Source organism: Mustela lutreola, chromosome 3 (assembly GCF_030435805.1).
Source record: "Mustela lutreola isolate mMusLut2 chromosome 3, mMusLut2.pri, whole genome shotgun sequence".
NCBI classification, from domain to species: Eukaryota; Metazoa; Chordata; class Mammalia; order Carnivora; family Mustelidae; genus Mustela; species Mustela lutreola.
The window spans coordinates 137195544-137214303 of record NC_081292.1 but is presented as its reverse complement, the minus strand read 5'-3'; the positions used below and the strand labels follow the sequence as shown (position 1 = coordinate 137214303).

At 39.6% G+C, this 18760-nt stretch overlaps 1 protein-coding gene across 4 annotated transcripts in view; it reads right to left on the bottom strand.

Annotated features, from left to right (window-relative positions):
- Positions 1-18760, bottom strand: part of TTN (titin) — a 282606-nt gene that overhangs the window by 220438 nt on the left and 43408 nt on the right. For all 4 annotated transcript variants that reach the window (XM_059166916.1, XM_059166913.1, XM_059166914.1 and 1 more), the window contains exons 41-45: positions 13935-14166; positions 12138-12422; positions 11805-11930; positions 6094-6282; positions 624-680 (exon numbers count right to left, since the gene is read on the bottom strand). In XM_059166916.1, coding sequence (XP_059022899.1) covers positions 624-680; positions 6094-6282; positions 11805-11930; positions 12138-12422; positions 13935-14166 — 889 coding nt within the window. The remainder of the gene's footprint in view (positions 1-623; positions 681-6093; positions 6283-11804; positions 11931-12137; positions 12423-13934; positions 14167-18760) is intronic.

The following is an 18760-nucleotide window of genomic DNA, read 5'->3' as shown; positions in this document are numbered from 1 at the left end:
GCTAAAATAAAGTGAGAAGGCGTTTATTCGAACTAATACAGCTATAAAGTCACAATGTTATGCAAAGGAAAGCAGGCAATGAGGATCACGTAAGGCAGCTATCTGCAAGCCAGTGTAAGAGACATATCAATGTTAAAATGATGTATGTGCATGAAGTGTACACCAGAATGGGAATGTAACATTTTCACACACCCTAAACAAAATAGCATTTCAATCATAATTCATTCATGACATTGCATTCTGAGAACGACAGCTAGGTTATTGTCTATTGTTCAATTTAATTCACTGTGATTTTGAAAACAAACTTCTACTTCTTGATTTCATGCATTAAGATGACAACTTTTCCAATACGCACTTTTGAAAATGGCTGCAAACATGAAGTTGAATGTGACTGATAAATTTTAAATACAAAATTTTAAATGACCATCAAACAAATTACCAAGGAATGCATGTAACCATCAGCATACTAAACTAGGCATGCGACATAGTAATATATACTCTAAGAGATATATTTGTACATCTATGTCATTTTTCTCAATAATACGAAGAGAAAGTAGGCAGCTCAAGGATTCTATTAATCCTTCGGAATTTCTACTTGAATTTCACATCCAATATAACAATACCTTTCATCTCCACCTCAATCTGCTCTTCAATCCTCCCATGCAAAATGGATTCTGGGGCTAAAATGGAAAAATATATACAGAGATTTTAATGATTAATTCCATATACTTTCTGCCTCAGTTTATATATTCGTACAATTATGATTTTCCTTGATTCTGGTAATAGAAAATTACACCTCCCAAATGCAACCCCAAAAATCCATGCCAAACAAATCAATGAGCTGATAAAGTACATGACAATGTTTGCAGAAAGATTTTTTAAAATTTTTATTTTAGGTTCTCTGTGAAATTTCCACTTTTAGTTCTTTAATTCCTCATGCCTTTACATGCATTCAAAAAAGCAATCCACAAATTACAGGAATTTTTTTTTTAACGTCCTATCGACTGATCACTAAAAGACTAAGAGATGGTGTCACATTGAGAAGGAACATGCATTTTCTAACTTGCCACTTTTTGCCGAGGGCTATTCTCCGTTTTTCCTGCAGAATTAAGTGTTTCCTACTAGTAAGTAGTCCTTTGACTTGAACCATCTTTAAAACTTTAAACTACATAAAGTCTGATGACATATTAAGGAGCCAAACAGCCCTCAACTCAAAATGACTTTTATTATATAGGGAAAAGGCGTAGGCCTTAGACACAATCGTCCCTGGGGCAGCCTGTTGAGCAAGGCAGGTTCCCCAGGTTCCCGCTCGGTCTTCCGTCCATCTGTGTGGCACCACGCGCGCGGGCTGGCCTCCCTGGCTTCTCCGTTCCTTGTGGGCTTTGGCACGAAGTGAAGGACAAACTTCACGTTTTCTTTGATGATTCTCTCTTTACTTCATGGCTTGTTTTAATTTGTGACTCTTTGAGGGTTTTAATACTTTTAATGTCTGAATCAAGGGCAATTTTTGTAACTGCTCTGGTTTGCGATTCTTTTGCTAGGTGAGAATAAAGTTAGGAAAAGGAATAAATTAGCTGTGTTTGTAAGAGTAAAACACATGCTGAATTTAGAGAAGGTGACATGTGATTAGGATGAGAAGGAAGGCAGCATGTTAGTCCCCAAACTAATATATATCTGTGCTTACTACACACAGAAGAACTCTACTTAAGCAAACTTATGGGGTTTTATATTCCTACTTGATCTTCGTGGATAACCATGTGGCCTACATCAAGTTATAAGACCAAAAGAGGAACATATGAAGACTGATCTTATGTTCCACAATTAGACAACTGTGCCTGATCCTTCATTCTTCAAACACTTAAAAGTGGCTTATCTTTCAACTTGCTTAAGTATAAAAGAGGAAGTCTGGACTTTCCAAGAGAAAAATGCTTTTGCTCCAAGAACACTTCAATAATATAATCAATTAGGACCGAAGGAACTGGAAACCCTGTGACAAAAATGTCCAGCTCAAATCCACTCTAGCAACATGACAATCAAGCACGTACTGTGGCCCCAGGTTCCTTAGGAAGCAAGCTGAAAAGGCCTACATTTCTCCTACCTCCACAACACAGCCAGTACCCAATTGCATGGCTGCAGAACCTGTCCTGGTTGTCACCCATGTCACCCCCAGATAAATAGTCACTCTGGGTGATTACTGCACTAGCTAGCAGCTATGGGGAAATGGAGGCTCAGCTCTCTGGATGCCACCAGATTTTCCATTTCACTTGCATAACTAGACCTCAGTTCTTGAGATAGTCCTTTTGAGGACTATGGAAATATTACTAGGAATATCTACAGAACAGAATATCAGATTAAGAAAGAAAAAAGCCTCCTCTGGGTGACTGAGGATTACAGATACAGTAAATGATGTATGAACCTGTTTTAAAATTCAGAGCCAAGACAGCAGTCACATAGCACCATATTATCCATATTATGCCCTGCTCATCTCTAACATCTTAAAAATGGTATGGACAGGTCAGGAGAGACCTTGAGGCCATAGTTCTCCATGGACCCCTGGAGATGCTGGAACTTTCTCCATTGGCTTCCTTCCATGGGACTCAATGAAGATACTTTAGCCGACATACAGCACGGCATTCTAGCACCTGAAGAATAATTCTCCTATCTCCTTCCTATCTAAGGGGAAGTCCATGGATAAGAGGAGGAACTTTTCTCTTCTAAGACAAATTTATTCATGCCCTTCCAGATATGGTGGAAATCAAGCATGATAACAACAAAAATAATGCTCTTGCCGTTAGATAATTCTATGATTCCAGGAGGATCTGAGACTGAAAAGCAGTATCATCTATCAAGAAATATCTATAGACTCTTCATTTTGGTCCAGACAGAACCCTATTATTTTCAGTGCCCAATCTGCTATTTATATAGTCTCCTTATAAATAGCTAGAACTTCCAGGTCTGTAAGCAAAGAGCAGAAATGAGAAATGTTGAGCCTCTTCATATTAAAATAACTAAATTTAATCTTGGCACAGTATCAGGCACAACAATAAATAATTAATTAATACCTGATGAACTATAACATCCTGACCTTCTTTGGTATACTTCGTAGGTGGCACATTGGGTAAATACTAGAAAAAACAGCACATACGAAATGAACCATAACCTTCTGAAACGAGATTTGAGAGTTAAACTTCCTTGAATCTAGACTGGAAAGTTGAATGTTCGCGTCACAAGTTTGGCCAATGACCTGGCTGACTTGCATAAATCATTTATCAATAGATTGCTGAGTTAGGGATATGCTAATTAACATATTCACTGATTCGATCTGCAGAGCAGGAAAGCTGCATAAAGCGATGAGGATGAAATGAAGAAAGTCATAGCTAAAAACCAAAGAAGCACCTTCTATGCTCAATACTGCCGACGTGGTCTCTTCTCCATAGTCATTGCGTACAATACAGCTGTACAATCCTTGGTCTACCAGCTGAACGTAATGTATGCTAAGAAACTGAATATTTCCATCTTGTGACCGCGTCACTCTTTCCGAGTCCTCTATCTTTCCGCCTTCATGAGTCCAGGTTACATCAACAGAAGAGTCATCTTGTAAAACACAGAGGAACTGGGCCGTGTTGCCGCACTTTACAGAGAGGTCCTGAAGCGGCAGCAGAATCCGTGGGCCCTTGCCCACTGCCTCTTCCGCCCAGTTCCCAGAGAACTCAGTGCTCTCTGCAATTTGTGAAAGGGACGCAGTATGACGCAACTCTACATTTTGAACCGATGAGGCTGTGTGGGTGGAACTTTGAGATACGCTTTCAAAAACCTGTGATTCGTATTCATAGGATGATCCTTGAAATGACTTAATTTCGTTTTGGGATATTCTGCTCTCCTGCTTTGTGAAAGAGGAATCTGCCACTGCCTGGGACTTGATGGACTTTCTTACATCTTTCCCAGAACTCTGCCTAGCTAGGGCTCGCACTGTATAATCAAGTGACAAGAAAAAGAAAAGAATATTAAGATCTAAGTGTTGTCACTTGGCTAGGTTAGTAACAGACAATGGCATGGAAGATGAAGATGAAAGACATGAGTGTCACTTGGAAGCAGCATGCCAGACGCAGTGTGCTCCAGGACATCACATCACACAAAAGAACGAACGTTCATTCCCAGTGATCCAGTGATGAATGGATGACGAAGGCTCATGCGATGCTGTAGAGTATTCTGTTGTCACCACAGCTAACCAGAGTGACACAGTCTCTCATTCCCTCTCTCTTCCCTGCCCCCTCCCATGGAATACCATTTGTCCCCCTTCTTCCATATACTGTACAAACAATATACGGCAAACGAATCATTAATGATCCAATGATGAGATGTTCTTTAGAAAAGGAAAAACATCAAACAAAGTTGATGCCTAAAAAAATACTTACTGATGTAATGCACAGATTATATACTTCAGAGATTTAAACCATATAGGTGAACCCATAATTGAGAACTTAGGAGGACCTACTGGGTGTTACTTCATTAGTAAATTACAGACTGACCACACTATGCAATGAGACAAACAGCAGAGACTCTCATTAGTAACAGTGGGAGCAGGAGGTATGAAGTAAATCCAAGTCTTTACAGCAAGATGAGCTTTACCTTTTGGAGTCACTGTGAGTGCAGCTGCACAAGAGGCTTCCCCAGCGCTATTGGCGGCTTTGCAAGAGTACTGCCCAGCATGCTCTGAGTAAGCATCAACTATAAGCATTAAAGCCATGCCTGTGGCCTCCTCATAATGGAAAACTACATCTTTTGTTGGTAGAATTGGCTGCTGGTTATGAAACCAGTGGATTTCTGGCTTGGGAATGCCAAAAACCCTTGCATGAAATCTGACTGTCTCCCCGCTGTGCACCCTGATGCTTGACAGAGGCTGGATGAAGATGGGCTTTTGGCCAAGGGACTCCTTCTTAAATGAAACTGATGAAGAGACATGCCATTGGGAGTTTGATGCAACTTCTTCAAATTTGCTAAATCCTGAAAAGAAGCATGTCAACCTTTAATGTCTTACCCTCCACTGAAACCAGAACTCATTTGGAGTTGTCTACAGATCTGTTGCAAAGTTCAATGGTGGACTAGAATCCAGTCCAGTCCTAATGTCTTGTCAACATATGCCACCATTGGTTCCAAGTCACACATGTTCCCTTCCACTTTCCGGGCAAACAAGTCGAGACATAAGTAGTCTAAAAAAACTCACTGTATTGTTTGTGAAGGCACTAGTGAAGTGCATAATCTGGTTTAGGTATACTTATTTTCTGTTTTTACTTTTTCCCCTCTGGTTGTAAAATTACATTTTTTTCTATTTTGTAAGCCACTTTAAATTGTTATTAAGAAAATATCTGATTATTAGTAAGTGTTTAAAATTAAGGGAAAAACCAAAGTTGCCCTCAATCTGGATGTATTTATACATAGTTAATAATACATAGATTAAATTAGCTCAGCAAAAATAGTCTGACTGTATAAAAATATTGTTATCTTGTTTTGAAACAAAGTGCCCTCCACTACCAGGGAAGTGTTTCTGATGGCTGTTTAAAAGTCCCAAGTATCAGAAATGCTAAACCATCTTAGGATGAGACCTCTCAACCTTCAGGCATTTTTTGAATGACGGTGAATACACCTAGGTGGTATACAGACCTGAAATCACCCTCCATAGCTTCTGTGAAATCAGAATTGTGTCAAGACAACAGGAGGATAGTAATGCTTACATTACATTAAAAAAAGTTTTTTTTTCATCCTAGCTAAATTAGAAAGCAAATCTACCTATTTCTTTAGCATCTTTCTCTCCATTCTGATACATGCTGATCAGAAAGCATGAAAGCTGGTAAGGAGAGCAATACAGAACATTATAAAGACAAAACAGGGCAAAATGAGAAATGATATTTGTGATTCATAATGAGATGGGATAAATGGAAAGTGAGAATGCAGCATATAACATGGAAACTATTAGTTGCATTAAAAGAGAATGATAGGGCCAACGATGGTTTACATGGAGTCTTTAGTGATTGTTACTGACATTGTGAGATTAGAGCCGTATTTAACTGTGGTTCTGAAGGCTGTTTACTGTACCTGCCAGTCTCAAGTTGGCTGTGCTTGATACTTGACCCACAGCATTATTGGCAACAAAAGTGTAAGTTCCTTCATCTTCTGGGTAAGCTTCAGCAATTTCCAGTTGGTAAGTGTCTTCAAATTGAGTCATTCTAAAGAACCTAGATGGCTTAATTTTCTTGTCTTTGCTGTACCAAGACACTTTTAGATCTGCATCACAAAAGGAAAAAAAAAGATATTTGAATGACAAAAAGTGGTGGATATTTTTACCTGAAAACACAATATTGATTATATCGGTGACTAAGTTTCTTATGTGTCTTCATAACATTGTATTTCTCATTTTGGGCATGCCACATCTGCTTTTACAAGATCTCTTTTCATCTTTAAGAAAGAAACATGATTTTCTAGAAAAATCCAGCTTATAGGCTGATTCTAATGTTTGGAAATTTACTATTTCAGTTATATTCTTTTTAATCCTGTGTAGGTTATGCTGTGGAAACAGGGACAAGGTTTTGACATAGTCAGTGACCTTGAGAAAAAAATTGTGTCCTAAGGAACAGTCATCATGATGGGTTTGATCTAGGATTGTGGTTGCCTACTGCGCCTGGGGTTGTCTACTGTGCAGAAAGATCAAAAAGCAATCTGAGAAGATCAACATTCCCAGAAGTTTAAAACAGACACCCTAAGGCTGAAGACAACATTTCTATATTTTCATTATCAATGAGCAAGCATTGAAAGGCCTTAGCACAGCAAAAAATAATTTTTTTAAAGATTTTATTTATTTAGTTGACAGAGAGAGATCACAAGCAGGAAGAGAGGCAGGCAGAGAGAGAGTAGGAAGCAGGCTCCCCACAGAGCAGAGAACCCGATGCGGGGCTCGATCCCAGGACCCCGAGCCGAAGGCAGAGGCTTAACCCACTGAGCCACCCAGGTGCCCCAAAAAATAATTTTTAAAATTGAAAGAAAGGGTCATGGAATTTGGTCATCTTAGATATATTTGGCTTTTTCAAAGTAACGGTAATAATAAATGATAATAAAACTGGCTCTTTTCACATAAAGTTGAAAATAACTCCAAAGCAAAGATAAAATAACATTATGTTGTTACAGTTTAAGGTGAACTTTTTAAAAAACATTACACTTCCAGGGGCGCCTGGGTGGCTCAGTGGTTTGGGCTGCTGCCTTTGGCTCGGGTCATGATCTCAGGGTCCTGGGATCGAGCCCCACATCGGGCTCTCTGCTCCGCAGGAAGCCTGCTTCCCTCTCTCTCTCTCTCTCTCTGCCTGCCTCTCTGCCTACTTGTGATCTCTGTCTGTCAAATAAATAAATAAAATCTTTAAAAAAAAAAAAAAAACATTACACTTCCATTGAAACAATCCCCCTCTAACTCAAGAGTGAATTTAAATTTAGTCACAAGTTTTAAAAGCCACAACCCAAGACTTCTTGTTTTTGGAATGTGATCATGATATCACTTCCTTATCCCTATACCATCCACAGGGGGTTTTCTAATGGCCCATTGAGCTAGCACTTGTTTTCATTTTAGCACAAATTTTGGTTTGTGAAGGTTCCCCTCCTGCCCATGATGATAACTGTTTATAAATTACAGGTTCTTTTAAAGACACAAATGTCTTCACTTCCTTAGGTAGCAAGATAAAGTAGAAAATGGAACACTGATACCACAATTTCCCAGCTTTGTAACCTTAGACCCATCATTTAATCTCTCTGGACCAGTCTTCTCATTGGTAAAATGAGATGCATAATACTTCATGAGCTCTTCATTGCAAAAAAAAAAAAAAAAAAAAAAGTTTGGTGAATTGAATGACTTACATGGGAAGGGCTTTATAAACCATTGGCATAAGTCCGTTATTAAACAAGACTGTTTAAACACCCCCCTGCAAAGGGATCATCAGTGCCTTTAATGTTTTGCACCAAGACAGGGTCATGTGATATAATAGGTAATGCCATCACATGGAATTTAATAATCATTCTACAACATTTAGTCTGTTAAACCTCAGTGGAAATGGGATGATGAAGAGTTTGTCCACCTCTTTACAGGGTTCTCTGCATAGTCCTACAGTAACTTCCTCCTTTGGAGAAGGGATGAAGCCCTAGGACAGGCATGCATGGTCAAAAATAAAGGAGCTAAAAGACAAGACCTCTTTTGGTAATGAACTTGGTGCTTCTGATGGGACTGACACTATCTGTGTTGGTCACTGGCCTCTTCTGGCTTCCACAAGGCCACCCCACTCTTCCTGCTCCCCATTCCATCGCTCCATTGTATTTGGTCCCTAAATTCCCTTCATTCCACCTCTCAACTTCTCCTACTTCCTCCTACACCATTCTTCTTCCTGACTCCCCTCATAGAGGGCCTCATCAGCCCTTTCCAAGTCTATCAAGATGGCCTCTCCCTTGGTCCTCACCAGGTCTTCCCTCTCAGATCTGACCATTCTTCTTTGTACAATCACAGTATTGTCTCCAAAAAGCAAACCTGATCATGTTACCCAGAGGCTTAAAAATCCTTCAGTGGCTCCTCAGTGCAAACAAGATAAAATCTAAGATCCTAAGCGCAGAATACCAAACCCGTTGGGATCTGGCCCTTGCCTTCTTTTCTGGCCTTTCCTCCACTAATTACATCACTTTCCAACCATTCTCAAGCCACTTGTCATTTCCAGCACATGAAGTACTCTCGTAGGCTTCTATGATTTGTAAATGTCATTCTCTGCCTAGAATGTTGTTGTGTTCAATGATCCTGTTGATTCTTCAATGCCCAGTCCATGCATCTCTCTCTGACTGTCTTGCAAACAGACAGCACCAAATACATGGGCTGTTAAAGCACGTACAACCTTGCGATCTAGCAGCTAATATAATAGTATTTCAATAGCAGGAACACTGACATCAGTAGAATACAACTGAAGAGATACTTAAATGAACAATGGACATCCATCATAGCTAGACTAATTATTTATCATTTTATTTAGCTAGAGGTGGCTCAGTAAGCCTCCAAATTATACTATCTGTAGGATAAACATTAGCAAAAAGCTAGCTTTATTACAAATTTTAAAATTCTACTTTTCCGGGGCACCTGGGTGGCTCAGTGGGTTAAGCCGCTGCCTTCGGCTCGGGTCATGATCTCAGGGTCCTGGGATAGAGTCCCGAGTCGGGCTCTCTGCTCGGCAGGGGGCCTGATTCCCTTCCTCTCTCTCTGCCTGCCTCTCTGCCTACTTGTGATCTCTCTCTGTCAAATAAATAAAATCTTAAAAAAATAAATAAAATAAAATAAAATAAAATTCTACTTTTCCAAATTGCTTTTCTACCAGTAGGTGGCACCAGAGACCTTCAACAGGCAACACTCATAAAAGCCCCACCAGATTGCTCAAGGCCAAGTTCTAAGCTTAAGTGAGTACTGAGTTCCAAAAACATGTGACTGGGGTTTCTGAAGACGGAATTATTTTCCAGTATAGAAGGCAGGACTGAATTTGTTCCCCTAGGGTAGTACCTGGTCAGAGGAATTTGTGTAAATACTTTCAGTGGCAAGGGCATAAAACTTTATCATTTGGTAAGCTTTTAAAAGGGCATTTTACTTAATAAACAATTTTTGTCATATAAAAAAACACATTTACAAGAGGATGCTCAAACCTCTGTATGTGTATAACTAGTACACACATAAAGAGTTAGTAACCCACGAATTTATAAAGTCCATTTAAACATTTAAAGATGTCAGTCATATAGAAAAGATATTTTTCTATTTCTACCCCAACTGGAGTCTTATAGAAGGCTTTGAAGATATTTTTGCAACACCTTAAAGGCAAAACTATATTATTTATAAACTAAAAAGTGCTATATGAAGACTACTGCTTTAAGACAATCATATATATGTATATTGATTTGAAAATCTTCCTCTAAAAATTCAATGAAAGGATAAATTTAGTGTGACTTTAGTGAATTTGATATTAAAATGCATTTTTCTTTATTGTGTTAGCAGAATATTATCAAATCAGTCCCTCTTTCTTGATATTTAGTATTTCTCCAACTCTGTGCTTTGAAGTCACAAAGTCTGTGGTGTTTGTGTATATTGGTCACCCAATACCAGACTTTTATGTTTATATAATTCCCCTCTATAGCTATAATAAAATTAATGTATTGAGCTCTAGTCACTTGCCAGCCATGCCTATAGGTACATAATATCTTTTAATTATGCCCATAAAAATCAAATAGGATCATTTGGTTTCCAGATCAGCATCTCTATTTCAGAGGAGGAAGTCATCAGGTCATAGAAAGCCAATTGCAATACTAACTTGTTTAGGAAAATGGCTCCTGGCAATGCAGAGATTGAGTCATAAACTAATGGAAGAAGTATTAAAAAAAAAAAAAAAGGAAAAAAACCCCACATTTACTAGGTGCTGTGAGAAGTCCTAGCTCTAAGAATTTCCCTTTGATGGTCATACATAAATGCCTGCAAATGAGAGAGTGACTTTTATTTGGGATAAAGCTGATTTACCCTATCTGAGGTAAATTTATAATCATAATTGGCTTGAAATGGCTGCAAACATCTTATCTCATTCTACTAGGACTGGACTCCTGAGGTTGGGGGGAGGGGCCGGGACCATCTGGGAGACATGCCCTTACTGAAGAGTGTAACAACGAACTCACTGGGTGTTACTGCCTGATGAACACAGCTAGGCGCTGGTGAGTGTGATCTAACATGCTTCGATTGGTGTTAGTCATATGACAATTATTATTTTGCCCAATTAACAATTACTTACTGAGTATATACACTCTAAGAAGCTATTCTGGGACAAGGATCCACCCTTGCTGCCCAGGATAGTACTTTCCAGCAGCTACTCCCCTTCTAGGCAAGAGGTTCTAGGTACTAAGACAGAGTCCCTGCCCTCCTGAAACGTACATTCTAAGATCAAATGCAATACTATCCTTACTTTATTCATGAAGCAAAGAGAACCAGAGAAACCTATTTGCCTAAGGTCACAGAGGGGAGCCAAGATTCAAATCCAATCTCTGATTATAACGCCCCTACTTTTGATGCTACTGGCAATTGCTTTCCAAAGGAATATACCTTTTCACACAAGCGCTGTCTACAGACTGAATAATGTCTTACATATAAGCAGACTCTTCTTTTGAAATATACGTAGGTACAATATTATAATTAATATAATAACATTTGTAGTTTTGTTGTATTTTTTTCAGAGATAACAAAAGTTATCTAAGCAGGGGACACCTGAGTGGCTCAGTCAGTTAAGCATCTGCCTTCAGCTCAGTTCATGATCCCAGGGTCCTGGGATCAAGTCCCGAATCGCATTCCTTTGCTCAGCAGGGAGCCTGCTTCTCCCTCTCCCTCTGCCTGTTGTTCACTCTCTCTTGCTCTTGCCCATTCCCTCTGACAAATAAATTAAAAATATCTTTAAAAAAATTTATCTGAGGGAACAGGACATCTTTTGAACATCCGAAAACACTGATCAAGTTCTTTTTTTGTTGCTGTTGTCGTTAAAAAAAAACACCACAACATAAAATTTACCACCTTAACCATTTTTAGGTGTATACTCAGTAGTGGAAATATGGTCTATTCCTTTATTCAGTAATTCAAGTAAGTCTTCTGCAAGATTCTCAATAAAAGTCAAATTATGCACAGGAGATGTTTGTGATGGAGGAAAAGGTGAGAAACCTTGCCTCAGATCACTGTTTGTAAATATCAGCACTGATACCTTTGCTCATAAACCTACCTGTTCCAGACACTCTGCACTGAAAATGGGCTGGCTGTCCCTCAGAAGTGACAGTGTCCTGAAGTGGGGTGATGATGGCAGGAGGATAAACTGGCATTTCCTGATCTGGAGACACAACTTCTGGAACTAAAGAAAGGGATCACAAGATTAGTCATGATTAAGTCACTTACAGACTGCACAGAATGGAGCATGCAGATTTATTTTATCTTCCTAAAAGTTGGGTAGCAGTCTACTTTTAGGAGCTCCAAACTGTATTTATAATTGCAGTCAGAGAACACAAAAGAGGGTTTCTTAGGTTTGATTTTAAGCTGAGAAGTAACAAGGCCTGTATACCTTCCACTGAGAGCGATGCAGAGGTTGTGGCAACACCGTAGTCATTCTTGGCTTCGCAGGTATAAATAGCTGCGTCCTCTGGGAAGGCTTCAATGAGCAAAAGTGTGTACTCTTGCCCATCGTGAAGAAATTTGCACTTGAAGCCCGTGGAAAGCAGCTGCTCCTCCTTGTACCAAGAAATCTTGGGCTGTGGTCTGCCGGATATCACGGCGCAGAAGCGGGCCGGCTTGCCAGACTGCACAGTCACGGGCTGGAGCTCCTGAAGGATCTGGGGTGGTTCTGGAGCTGGGAGTGAATGAAAACCAGCAGCATGTGAAAAAGCATGAAAACACGGGAGAACATGTGAATGCCTACGTTAATTTGTGGCCAGTGGTGACGTGTCCAGAAACCAAACTTTGGAACTATGAGAGCTCTACTTGCCTCAGAATATCGGAACATTCTTTGTGCTAAGAAGAAAGGACACATTGGGAATTCTGTCCTCAGATAGAATGACTTTAGAAAGATACTTGTGATATTTGAGGCTTGGTCAGGGGTATTATTATCGTAACAGGATCACCCCTTTCCTTGTTGGGGTCTGTGTGGGGGTGTGGCAATGGCCGGCACCCTAAAGAATGCCAGAATGGCTGCCATGTGCTATCTGTTTTGTATCATTTGGGCAAACCATGTGCTCAGGTGTTCATCACCTTTAGATTTGTTTGATTTGCAAGGATTTGTGGATATGTCAGAGTCACTTCTTTATAACCAGGTGCCAAAGAAGTATAATTGCTACATAAGTAAAAAAGAATAAATGTTATTCTTGATCTACTTAAAGGCAATTAATTATACTAAAAAAAAAAAAAAAAGAAAAAGAAAAACACTTTCCTGCTATGCTAATGAAACCATCTTCTCATTGTTGTGATGACTGAGGGAAACCCGGTAGTTCACAGAACAGAGAAATGGGGAGAAAGGACTTCTGTGAGACTGTTTTCTGACCTTTACTTCTCTGTGCCTCAGTCTCTCTACCACTAATCTAGAAAGAGTAAGAACTGGATACCATGATGGTTTGGTCTTCTAGGGCCTAAAGGGATATTGGCAATGTGGCTCATTTTTGTTAACCTGAGATTATTCCTGGGGTTCTTCAATCTGCTTCTGAGGTATTCGTTTAGAGCAGACTCAAGATTCAAATAGGGATGGACAGTCCTTCTTCTCCATATAGATTAGTCTCATTTCTAGAGGAGCCTCAAATTCAGCTCTCAGCTTTTCATGAGGAAGGTGGGTGCTTTCAGGGCTCTCCTCTGAGGACGTGGTAGAGTATGTAATAAGAGCCTCTGGTCCTCGGGCTCGAGGCAGAGAGAACCTAGCTCCGCAGCACCTGTGGCTCTTCAGGCCCCCTGGGGTCTCAAAGAGGACTTCTGGATTTTCCCAGGCACTCTGCACTAGAGGCTGCAAATGCCCTGGGGCTTGGTAGCAGTAGTAGCACCTAAGCAGTTGGCTCCAGGGGTGGAAAACTCGACCAGCTGAGCGCTGTAACTAGAAACCCACTGAGGGTCTATTATAGTTGACAGACGGTGGATATTCAATAAAGTTGAACAACTAAATGAGGATCTAGCCATTAGGCAAGTTCTGGAAATGACATCTTTACAGTCGTTTTAATAGCTGCCGTCCCTTCACCACAGGTGATATGTGAAAATAAATGTAGCTACAATACAAGTAGCATGGCCTCTTCAGAAATTGCCCAGAACCTATCAGCCCTTTAGGAACTTAAAGGGGAGGATTATCCCAGTTGGTTCCACAAAATATGCGGGTATCTCTACCTACCATTGACATAGAGAGTAACGGAACTCCTGTTCCTTCCTGCCACAAAGGTGTATTCACCGGCATCGCTATGCCTGGTCTCAGAGATAAACATCCGGTGGATTCTTCTCTCCACCACATACTGGTGTCGTTCTTGAACTTGGAAATTGATTTCAATGCCGTCTTTATACCAGTGGGCATCAACATCGTCTTCGTTGACCTCGAACTCAACGACAGCACGTTGTTTCTCAATAACCTTTCAATGGAGCAACATAAAAAGAGAATTGAAGTCCTGCTTTCCTTTCAGTTTTAGCCTGTTTCTAAAACTGCTCATTTCAAAAGCATGTCAAAACTATACATTATGATATAAAAAGTTGACTGGGTGAAGTGCATTCTAATGTGTCCTGCATATCCTTAGACAAATGCTGCCCTAACTTCTTCTGTAAAGAATCCTGCTGACACCTGCACTGAGGAGAGACGCCGCCTCAAAGAGACTGTGACTTGAATCTTTAAAATGCTTGCTTTTTAACTAATCACAACAGAAATAACAATACCTTATATCTGTGGGCTTTTCATTTTTGACAAAGCTCTTCTACTATTTGATTTGATTTCTTGTGGTATGAACAAGAACTTCCTGGGGTATGTAGAAACTATTAGCCTCATTTTTATTTTTTATTTTATTTTTTTTTTTTTTAAATTTTTTATTTTTTATAAACATATATTTTTTATATACATATATTTTTATCCCCAGGTCTGTGAATCACCAGGTTTACACACTTCACAGCACTCACCAAATCACATACCCTCCCCAATGTCCATAATCCCACCCCCTTCTCCCCAACCCCCTCCCCCCGGCAACCCTCAGTTTGTTTTGTGAGATTAAGAGTCACTTATGGTTTGTCTCCCTCCCAATCCCATCTTGTTTCATTTATTCTTCTACCCACTTAAGCCTCCATGTTGCATCACCACTTCCTCATATCAGGGAGATCATATGATAGTTGTCTTTCTCTGCTTGACTTATTTCGCTAAGCATGATACGCTCTAGTTCCATCCATGTTGTTGCAAATGGCAAGATTTCATTTCTTTTGATGGCTGCATAGTATTCCATTGTGTATATATACCACATCTTCTTGATCCATTCATCTGTTGATGGACATCTAGGTTCTTTCCATAGTTTGGCTATTGTGGACATTGCTGCTATAAACATTCGGGTGCATGTGTCCCTTTGGATCACTACATTTGTATCTTTAGGGTAAATACCCAATAGTGCAATTGCTGGGTCATAGGGCAGTTCTATTTTCAACATTTTGAGGAACCTCCATGCTGTTTTCCAGAGTGGCTGCACCAGCTTGCATTCCCACCAACAGTGTAGGAGGGTTCCCCTTTCTCCGCATCCTCGCCAGCATCTGTCATTTCCTGACTTGTTGATTTTAGCCATTCTGACTGGTGTGAGGTGATATCTCATTGTGGTTTTGATTTGTATTTCCCTGATGCCGAGTGATATGGAGCACTTTTTCATGTGTCTGTTGGCCATCTGGATGTCTTCTTTGCAGAAATGTCTGTTCATGTCTTCTGCCCATTTCTTGATTGGATTATTTGTTCTTTGGGTGTTGAGTTTGCTAAGTTCTTTATAGATTCTGGACACTAGTCCTTTATCTGATATGTCGTTTGCAAATATCTTCTCCCATTCTGTCAGTTGTCTTTTGATTTTGTTAACTGTTTCCTTTGCTGTGCAAAAGCTTTTGATCTTGATGAAATCCCAGTAGTTCATTTTTTCCCTTGCTTCCCTTGCCTTTTGCGTTGTTCCTAGGAAGATGTTGCTGCGGCAGAGGTCGAAGAGGTTGCTGCCCGTGTTCTCCTCAAGGATTTTGATGGATTCCTTTCGTACATTGAGGTCCTTCATCCATTTTGAGTCTATTTTTGTGTGTGGTGTAAGGAAATGGTCCAATTTCATTTTTCTGCATGTGGCTGTCCAATTTTCCCAGCACCATTTATTGAAAAGGCTGTCTTTTTTCCATTGGACATTCTTTCCTGCTTTGTCGAAGATTAGTTGACCATAGAGTTGAGGGTCTATTTCTGGGCTCTCTATTCTGTTCCATTGATCTATGTGTCTGTTTTTGTGCCAGTACCATGCTGTCTTGATGATGACAGCTTTGTAATAGAGCTTGAAGTCCGGAATTGTGATGCCACCAACGTTGGCTTTCTTTTTCAATATCCCTTTGGCTATTCGAGGTCTTTTCTGGTTCCATATAAATTTTAGCATTATTTGTTCCATTTCTTTGAAAAAGATGGATGGTACTTTGATAGGAATTGCATTAAATGTGTAGATTGCTTTAGGTAGCATAGACATTTTCACAATATTTATTCTTCCAATCCAGGAGCATGGAACATTTTTCCATTTCTTTGTGTCTTCCTCAATTTCTTTCATGAGTACTTTATAGTTTTCTGAGTATAGATTCTGTGTCTCTTTGGTTAGGTTTATTCCTAGGTATCTTATGGTTTTGGATGCAATTGTAAATGGGATTGACTCCTTAATATCTCTTTCTTCTGTCTTGCTGTTGGTGTAGAGAAATGCAACTGATTTCTGTGCATTGATTTTATATCCTGACACTTTACTGAATTCCTGTATAAGTTCTAGCAGTTTTGGAGTGGAGTCTTTTGGGTTTTCCACATATAGTATCATATCATCTGCGAAGAGTGATAATTTGACTTCTTCTTTGCCGATTTGGATGCCTTTAATTTCCTTTTGTTGTCTGATTGCTGAGGCTAGGACCTCTAGTACGATGTTGAATAGCAGTGGTGATAATGGACATCCCTGCCGTGTTCCTGACCTTAGCGGAAAAGCTTTCAGTTTTTCTCCATTGAGAATGATATTTGCGGTGGGTTTTTCATAGATGGCTTTGATGATATTGAGGTATGTGCCCTCTATCCCTACACTTTGAAGAGTTTTGATCAGGAAGGGATGTTGTACTTTGTCAAATGCTTTTTCAGCATCTATTGAGAGTATCATATGGTTCTTGTTCTTACTTTTATTGATGTGTTGTATCACATTGACTGATTTGCGGATGTTGAACCAACCTTGCAGCCCTGGAATAAATCCCACTTGGTCGTGGTGAATAATCTTTTTAATGTACTGTTGAATCCGATTGGCTAGTATTTTGTTGAGTATTTTCGCATCTGTGTTCATCAAGGATATCGGTCTATAGCTCTCTTTTTTGGTGGGATCCTTGTCTGGTTTTGGGATCAAGGTGATGCTGGCCTCATAAAATGAGTTTGGAAGTTTTCCTTCCATTTCTATTTTTTGGAACAGTTTCAGGAGAATAGGAATTAGTTCTTCTTTAAATGTTTGGTAGAATTCCCCCGGGAAGCCGTCTGGCCCTGGGCTTTTGTTTGTTTGGAGATTTTTAATGACTGTTTCAATCTCCTTACTGGTTATGGGTCTGTTCAGGCTTTCTATTTCTTCATGGTTCAGTTGTGGTAGTTTATATGTTTCTAGGAATGCATCCATTTCTTCCAGATTGTCAAATTTATTGCCGTAGAGTTGCTCATAGTATGTTCTTATAATAGTTTGTATTTCCTTGGTGTTAGTTGTGATCTCTCCTCTTTCATTCATTATTTTATTTATTTGGGTCCTTTCTCTTTTCTTTTTGATAAGTCGGGCCAGGGGTTTATCAATTTTATTAATTCTTTCAAAGAACCAGCTCCTAGTTTCGTTGATTTGTTCTATTGTTTTTTTGGTTTCTATTTCATTGATTTCTGCTCTGATCTTTATGATTTCTCTTCTCCTGCTGGGCTTAGGGTTTCTTTCTTGTTCCTTCTCCAGCTCCTTTAGGTGTAGGGTTAGGTTGTGTACCTGAGACCTTTCTTGTTTCTTGAGAAAGGCTTGTACCGCTATATATTTTCCTCTCAGGACTGCCTTTGTTGTGTCCCACAGATTTTGAACCGTTGTATTTTCATTATCATTTGTTTCCATGATTTTTTTCAATTCTTCTTTAATTTCCCGGTTGACCCATTCATTCTTTAGAAGGATACTGTTTAGTCTCCATGTATTTGGGTTCTTTCCAAACTTCCTTTTGTGGTTGAGTTCTAGCTTTAGAGCATTGTGGTCTGAAAATATGCAGGGAATGATCCCAATCTTTTGATACCGGTTGAGTCCTGATTTAGGACCGAGGATGTGATCTATTCTGGAGAATGTACCATGTGCACTAGAGAAGAATGTGTATTCTGTTGCTTTGGGATGAAATATTCTGAATATATCTGTGATGTCCATCTGGTCCAGTGTGTCATTTAAGGCCTTTATTTCCTTGCTGATCTTTTGCTTGGATGACCTGTCCATTTCAGTGAGGGGAATATTAAAGTCCCCTACTATTATTGTATTGTTGTTTATGTGTTTCTTTGATTTTGTTATTAATTGGTTTATATAGTTGGCTGCTCCCACGTTGGGGGCATAGATATTTAAAATTGTTAAATCTTCTTGTTGGACAGACCCTTTGAGTATGATATAGTGTCCTTCCTCATCTCTTATTACAGTCTTTGGCTTAAAATCTAATTGATCTGATATAAGGATTGCCACTCCTGCTTTCTTCTGATGTCCATTAGCATGGTAAATTCTTTTCCACCCCCTCACTTTAAATCTGGAGGTGTCTTCGGGCTTAAAATGTGTTTCTTGGAGGCAACATATAGATGGGTTTTGTTTTTTTATCCATTCTGATACCCTGTGTCTTTTGACAGGGGCATTTAGCCCATTCACATTCAGGGTAACTATTGAGAGATATGAATTTAGTGCCATTGTATTGCCTGTAAGGTGACTGTTACTGTATATGGTCTCTGTTCCTTTCTGATCTACCACT